This window comes from Mustela lutreola, chromosome 16 (genome assembly GCF_030435805.1).
Source record: "Mustela lutreola isolate mMusLut2 chromosome 16, mMusLut2.pri, whole genome shotgun sequence".
In the NCBI taxonomy this organism is placed as follows: Eukaryota; Metazoa; Chordata; class Mammalia; order Carnivora; family Mustelidae; genus Mustela; species Mustela lutreola.
In genome coordinates, this window is record NC_081305.1 from 58,913,167 (window position 1) to 58,921,205 (window position 8,039).

Consider the following 8,039-nt stretch of genomic DNA (forward strand, 5'->3'; position numbering starts at 1 on the left):
TTTTGGGCCCAGCGGGGTCATCCAGGATAATCTCCCCATCTCAAGATCCTTCACCCAATCACGCCTGCCTAGTCCCTTTGGCCGTCTAAGGTAACATTCACAGAGCATTAGCACAGAGCAACCCTATTCAGCCTGGCACACAGACTTGTTTTTCAGCTTCCAGAGCAAAAGTGACAGTCTGCCGTACCTTATGTGGGGGGATTCTTATCCCCTGACCTGTCAGCTGCTCCTCATCTCCCTGACCTCGCCTCCCACCCTTTCCTCCTTCCTTCCTCTGCTCCCACCACCCTGGCCTCTTTGCTGCTCCTTGACTCACCCCTCCCCGCAAGGCATACTCCTGCCTCAGGGCCTTTGCACTTGCTGTATCCTTCACCTGGAATGCTCTCCCTTCAGATCCCTACATGGCTTCCTCTTTCTCCTCGTTTAGGTCTTTGCTCATCGTCACCTTCTCTGCAAGGCCTTCTCTGCCCTCCCTATTTAAAATCACAGTCCATCCGTGCTCCCAATCCCCTTCTCTCTTCATTCCCCCGCCTCCTCTTATCACCATCCAGCACACCACGTATGTTAGTTACTCTGATTGCTGACTCTCGCCTCCGCCACAGTCTGTTTTGTTTCCTCCCAAAGCTGCAGGATCCAGAACCGTGCATAGCACATGGCTTATTTATTGCTGAATGAATGAATAAATTAAGGGTGACAGATTGGGTCCACATTTGGGACTGGGTGGAGGTTGGGAGGGGGGAGGAAAGGGATCTGCTGCCCTGAGGGCCTTGGTATGATTCTGGATCAGGAGCAACAGGTGGAAATTGGTGACAGGTTCTGAGAGACTGAATCTCGAGCAGGGAAGGGATCTGGCAGCTGTGCTCACTGGCCAGGACTGTCGTCGGGGGCCTCCCATGTCATGCACCTTATCCTTTGGGGCCTGTGTGGTAGGGAGCTGCCTTGTCCCTAGGGGAAGGGCTCCAAGGGAAAACAGGGAGCAGGGGTGGGGCACTGTGGGCTGACAGTTAAAAGCCCAGCGAGTAGGAGCCTGTGAGTATGGCTTGAAGCAGGCCTGAGACCGCTTTCCTCACACCCAAATATCCAGTGCGTGTCTGGGGGTACTTTGGGTTAGGAGAAGGCAAGAGCCTGCTTTTCCCAGGCACGAGGCCCAGGCCAGCTTGCTGGATGGACCAGACTTGAGGGTGGATTATATACTCAGAGGGTCAGAGAGGTGCTGGGCCCATCACAATCTCTTGGCCCCGGCCCAGTGCTGTGCTGAGTCTTCATTTAAGGCCACCTTATTGAGGCCCTGCTGTGCTGGTCCTGTGGGGTCTCTGGTGTGGCTTTTCTGGGTGCACCAGGCCCCCAGGGGAGGGCTGAGTGTTTTGCTCTTCCAAGGGCCTGGGACCTCTTCAGGGGGTTGGCACGAGCTGGCAGTAACGGGCAGGGTCGGGGTTCAGCAGGTCCTGGGGGGGAAGGGGAAGAGAAGGATTGTGGGTGAGGTAGGGGGAGAGCACACCTGGAGAGAATGATGGAAGGAGAGAGGCGCGCAGAGGCGGGAGACACCAGGCACCGGGAGGGCCAGAGAAAGGGGTGGACACAGAGCAACAGGGATGGGGAGACAGGAGGGACAGGAGCACAGAGAGGGAGAGAAGGACAGAGACATCAAGAAACAAAGACGGGTGAAGAGATAGATAGAGAGACAGAAAAAAGGATGTAGGGAACCAGAGAATGACAGCAGGAGGCACCCAGAGAGGTGTAGAGAAATGAGGAGAAATGCAGACAGACACACGGACACAGAGATCCAGGGCTAGGACCTGCAGCCCTCGGATCCTTCTAAGAAGGAGGAAGTTACGATCCCAGGAGGGGAGAAACTGTGCTGTGCTTCCCGGGGAAGCTACAGACTCCAAGACGGTCAGTGGTGGACGGTCAGTGAGGACAGCCCTGTCCCTCTCCACCCCGATCTGCCCCTGGTTGGGATCCCTGCCATGTCCCAGCTCCACACCTGGTAGGGGTGGTTCTCTGGATCCGGCTGCTGGGGCAGGGGCTACAAGGAAAGAGCATGGGTGAGCCAGGTCCCCAGCACCCTGACACCCTCCCACCTTTGACCTTTGCTGTGAGGACAGACCTGGCTTCCAAGTCCCCATCGCCCCTTCCTGACTCCACGGGTGGTGTGGCCGGTGTTCTGACAATGACCCCCATAATGCGCTTAGCCTCCCTTGCACGCCTGTGATTCTAAGCTTTTCATCTCAGCTTTTGATATTTCTCCTCTTACTCATTTGAATTCTTCTTCTTATCATCTTCCACCTGATTATAAAGGGAGTATCTGCTCAGTGTGGAAACTACAGACAAAGGGAAGAGGGAAAAGAAAGCACCCCTGTGCGCCACCCCCCACAACCTCCATACCCGAGAGACTAATGCTCCTTATGTTGTGTCCTTCCAATCTCTTTTCCTGGTGGTTTTAAAATAGGGAGCATCCCAGGTTGAGTTGTGTTCCTACAGTGCGGGACAAAGTGACGGGCACCACAGGGGGTGGGACTCACCATGGAGGTGTTCGTGGACCCCGTGTCACCGGGGGGAGACACCAGGAAGGTCGGAGATGGCATCACTTCATAGATGTTCTGGTCACCTGAAGCAGAGGACAAGGGAGGAGCTGGCTGACACACAGCCTGCAGGCGCATGCTGGCTGCTCTCAGTGGCTGCTATCATTTATTTATCTAACATTGGTACAAATCCCTTTCCTTCCCCAGCCCTGTGCTGGGGACACAGCAGAGACTGAAGCAGTGCTGGCCCTGCCCTTCCAAAGCTCGCATCCAGTAGGGGAGACAGATCTGTCCCCAGAGTGGTAGGGCTGAGTGGCGGAGCCCAGAGAGCTCCTGGAGGGGAGCCAGGGAGGGCTCCCTGGAGGAGGGGACATCTGAGACTGGGAAGAGAAGCGAGAACTACACAAAAGCAGGAGGGAGTGGCTGGTGGGGATAGCCTGCCATGTTTGAGGAGCTGTGATATATTTGGTCTGTCTGGATTATACATATAGTTTATTTTATATTGTTTTGCTTCTGAGGGTGGGAATGTTACATGTGGGAGATGAAGCCAGGAAAGACAGTGGAGACCAGTTTAGGGGGGTCTAGAGAGCCATGTAAAGGAGGGGACCCTGGAGAGCTACAGAAGGCCTCTGAGCAGAGGAGAGACAGGGTGAGAGCTTTGGCAGCACTCTGGCGGGGGATGGGGTCCTTCCCACCCCCCATGGGGTGGAGGCCAGCCTGGGGTCCGGGAGCCCAACCAGGAGCTGGGTGTGGGCACCTGGGAATAAATGAACCACCGGGACTGGATATGCCAGCCACTGAGAAGAGGAGGAAAAGCAGATTTAGGGTGAGTGCCGAAGTACTCGGAATCTGTGGGCTGAGTCTGGGGGGCTCCAGAGAAGTCTGGGTGGGATGAGTGATTGGGGGGTGGTGAGGGTGTGTGTGGCTGATGGGAAGAAGAGGAAGGAGCTGCGAGGAGAGTCGATAGCCACCCACCGGGACCTCTGGCTTACCAGCGTTGTGACTGGGTGGGCCTCCGGCTTCTCTGTGGGTGTCATCCTGAGGACAATGGAGAGAACACTCTTAGGGTAGTAAGCGGCTCAGGTGGGTGGAGAGAAAACTCAGAGAACCTGGAAAGCCCATCAGTTCATCAGAGAGAGAGAGAGAGATGATCCCTGCTTCAGCATGAGCTAAGACAAGGTCTCCTTTATCCCCACCTCTTCTCTCATAATCTCTAGTCACTGAGCCCTTCCTTAGTTTCCCCAGCTGCCACCATATGCCCATGAGTGATGTTTCCCTAATGTCACAATTTAGGCAAACCTTCTGAATGATTATGCTCCTCCCACCTGTTTCACGATTTCCTTGATATCTCTTTGAATCAGCTCAACTGAATACTTCTTTTTTAAAAGATTTTATTCATTTATTTGACAGAGATCACAAGTAGGCAGAGAGGCAGGCAGAGAGAGAGAGAGGAGGAAGCAGGCTCCCTGTCGAGCAGAGAGCCCGATGCGGGGCTCGATCCTAGGACCCTGGGATCATGACCTGAGCCGAAGGCAGAGGCTTTAATCCACTGAGTCACCCGGGCACCCCTCAACTGAATACTTTTATTTAAAAAGTACACTTGGCATCCCTGCAGCAAATTCATTAATTCACTAAACACATATTTACGGAACATGGGCCATGGGCTGGGTCCTTCTGAAGCCACTGGGGACACAGCGGGGAACAAGACAAAGACCCCTGGTCCCCTGGAGTGGGGGTCTCTAGGAGAGAGAGAGAGAGAAGTCCAAAAAAATGACTGGCAGTAAAATGTCAGGGAATGAAAAGTGCTAAAGAAAGTGAAGATAGAAAGAGGCAGAGGGTAGAGGTGTGTGTGTGTGTGTGTGTGTGTGTGTGTGTGTGTGTGTGTAGTTTCGAGTAGAATGGTATTGGTGGGGGGCTCATGGAGAAGGCGACATTTGAACAAATGTCTGATGTAGGCATGTGGACCACCTTTGCAGAAATCATGGGAAAAGAGCTCTAACAGCCTGTGCAAAGGCCCTGGGCAGGAGCAGGAACAGCAAAGAGACGAATATGGCTGGGGCAGAGAGTGTTGGGGGCGGGGTAGAGGGGGGAAGGGTGAGGCCAGAGGGGGGCAGCAGGTCAAGCTAGGTCTTGTATCCATAGTGAGGACTTTGGCCTCGACTCTGAGGGACTCAAGCTGACTGATTTTCACAGGATATTTCTGGCTGCTGAGTAGGAAACAGACTGTGTGGGCAAGAGCAGAAATGGGAGACAGTCAGAAACTGCCATATTATAATGAAACCAGACATAAGTAGAAAGTGATGGGGGAAATGAAGAAAAGCCAAACAAAGGGTTAAATCCGTGGTTTGATAGGGTTCTTGGTTTTCTCTTGGGAAAAGCTAGCAAGTGTTAGAATGACTAGAACCAGATTGAGATATTCTCTTGCAACAGTCAGAATGCTACAAAGGGAACAGGAAAAGGAATTTCTCTGTGGAAATATTTCAGATTTATAGAAAAGTTGCAAAAATGGTACAAAGAACATCTGTGTAATTTTTACTCACATCAGCCTATTGTTTTAATTCTTTTTGCTTCAGCATCTGCTTTCTCTCTCCTTCTGTGTCTCTTGTGCATATTTTGTTTTCCTGAACCATCTGAGGGTAAGGGTCATGCATCATGGCCCTTCACTTGTAAACACTTCCAGGTATTGAACTATTTTCATTTTGCATTTTTTTTTAATACTACAGTCCAGAATGCCATTTCAAGTTGCCCTTTTCAGGGCAGTTCTTTGAGGATCTGTGAGATTCTCTGAGAATCGCTGGCAGTAATGGAAGGAAAGCCGGTCAGAAGGTCCGGACATGTGGACTCCAGTTTTGGTTCTAGAGCCTACTGGTCACTCAGGTGTGGGTTCCCATCTCGGGCACCTGCTGCCACTCACAGGCCAGTTCTATGCCACTTGGCAAATGACTTCATGTCTCTAAGCCTTAGTTGTCCCTAAAGACGATGGCAAACCACCTACCAAGGGCCAAATCAGCCCCCTCGCTTGCTGGGGAATGGCAGGAAAAAGATGTGACCACCGATTGAGCCGTGGATCGGACACAGGCACTTGGAGTCTTCTCACTCCCCTCCCGTGTCCTTGCAATGTAGGTGCTACCTGCCTTTCCTGCTCCCAGAGGCTGCTCCAAGGACACACCCTTGAGATGGTGTGTAATGCTGAGAACACATGCGTGGTGTGTCTGGGTGAGTCCAGCTGGGGCCTCTTTATAAATCTGTAAGACTTGGAGGGTGAGTGTGGGGATCCATTCATCTTGCTGCCACCCGAGACAAGCTTCCTGCTTAAGTTCCTTTTGCTTATTCAAAGGGCCACCTGCCAACCTGGAGGGGCCTGCCTCTTTCCTTGGTCTCTCCCTCCTCTCCGTGTTTGGGGGCTGGTTTCAGGCTACACCTGGTTGCAGGTTAACCAGAGGGTTATGGACCAGCATTGCCTCTTTTCCTACCACCAGTGAGTTAAGAAGGAGTGGGGGTGGTTAGCAGGGATAGCTTAGGTGCCTCCAATAGCCTTGTTAAACTGTGGCAGACATGATTCATCAATCACAGCATCTGTTCCTATATACAGACACCACCTCCAACTCCTGTGGCAGACATGATAAATCGATCACAGCATCCGTTCCCACTGCCCTGAGACACCACCTCCAACCCCTTTCCACCAAGCTCTCTAGAGCACCCAGAAGGAGGTGAAAGCTGTTTGCCACCCCTAAATGGGAGTGTGTTGGGAGAAAGAAAAGTAAGTGGAAGGATGGAGATCTGGAGATCACAGCACCTAAGGGAGAGAATAGAAAGAGGGATTTCTCCTTGGAAATATTTCAAACTTAAAGAAAAGTTGCAAAAGTGAAGGAGGAGGCGGTGGAGAAAAGGTGACTGCCTTCATTTCCTGGGGATTAGGGAGAGCAGAAAAACTACACATTTCCAAGCGGCTCAGATCCCAAGTCAGGAGACAAAGTTTTGAACAGGCTGATCTCACGAGGAAGGAATTTTTCATGAATAGACTGTTTCCTGGAAAAATAGGCCCTTGACTCTCTGTCCCAAACAGAAGTAGGCACCATCTGATGCCTTGCCAGCCCACCATCCACTCTGCTTCTTTGGCACTAGAGTCTTTTTTTGTCCCTCCCGCCTATGAATCCATTTAGTCTTGTGGAGCTGGGTTGTTCTCTGACTCCGGAGCTATGCAAATAGCCCAGGTTTGGCCAATCAGGGTATTCCAGCACCTGGCCACAGTGATTGGTCCACATGAGGACATGTGATTTGAGTTTAAGCCAGTGAGAAGCAGCCCTGGGACTTTTGTTAAGAGGCATCAGGAGCCAGGTGCAATCTTCTCTCCGTGAGGGCTAAACTGGTGGGATATAAGCCTGGAGCCCCTGGGAGCTATCTTATCACACCACGAGGGCAGGTCCTGTCTGAGAATGAAGCCACCACAGAGAAAAGCAGAGTTGAGAGGTGTATGGAGGAGTCTCTGGACAAAATCAAGTCCCTGGATCCAGCCATATCTGAAGCTCATGAAAGACCAAAAAAACTTTCTAATTTTTTTAAGGCCATTCAAAGTTAGGATGTCTGTCCCTCGAATTCTGTCTCATACAGGATAGAAAGGCCCTTTTCACCTCAAGAGTTCCAAGATTTGATGAGATTGTGTATGAGTCAGAGGACGTGACTCAGGGAAGAATCAATCAATCAAGGAGTGGGGAAGAAGACAGAGGGAAGGATAGAGAGGCCTGGGGCCCCTGTACCTGTGGCTCTGGCCCTTACAGTCTCTTGTTAACAGGAGATGGGCAATGCACCCAATGAAGAGGGACCCGGCAGCAAGGGACCCAATTATAATGGCAGCCATGATCCCAGCACTCATAGGCAGGTGTGTTATGGGAAGCTCCTTAAGCTCTTCTGAGGGGCATGAGAAAGAAAGAAAGGTCTGTGAGATGTTCTAGGAGGGTCTCCCCACTCCCCTCACCCCTGCATCAGTGACTGTCCAGAGAGCACTGATGTCCAGTTTCCTTTCCCCAGCCCAGAGCTTTCTCCTGCTTTTAGAGCGGAGCATCCACTATCTGGTTGATTCTGCACATAAAACTCAAGTCCCTGGAAGGAATTCCTTGTCTCACCCCACCTCAAAATCTTTGCTTCCTTAAGATTTCCTACCATATTTGGCACATCTGAAACCTACCTCCCAACACACTCCCCCACCTCACCCCACCTACCTGCTTTTACTCACCTCGGTTGGTTGGCACCTCTATCCTTCTAGGGCAAGAATGCTGTTCTGGGTCCTCATAGGGTCTTGATGCACAGGGTTCTCAAACACTATCTGCCAGGTTTGGGACAAAGCCTACTTGACTTCCTACCCCCACCATAAGGACCTCTAGCTTGACTATCAAGCAGAACACCTGTTATATCCCCAGCCCTTCTTGGCAGCTAAGCTCGTAGACTCTGAGGTCAGAATGCTGGGGTTCTCGTCCCTGGGCAGATTACTCAATCTCTCTGTGTCACTTCCCATTTGTG

At 51.8% G+C, this 8,039-nt stretch overlaps 1 protein-coding gene across 1 annotated transcript; it reads right to left on the bottom strand.

Moving 5' to 3' along the window:
- Positions 1-258: 258 nt before the first annotated feature.
- Positions 259-7,685, bottom strand: CEACAM19 (CEA cell adhesion molecule 19). Its single transcript, XM_059151247.1, is given in 6 exon segments — positions 259-1,445; positions 2,523-2,608; positions 3,515-3,532; positions 3,535-3,560; positions 7,280-7,430; positions 7,646-7,685. Coding segments are annotated over 6 exon segments (375 nt in total). The 3' UTR covers positions 259-1,391.
- Positions 7,686-8,039: the final 354 nt, after the last annotated feature.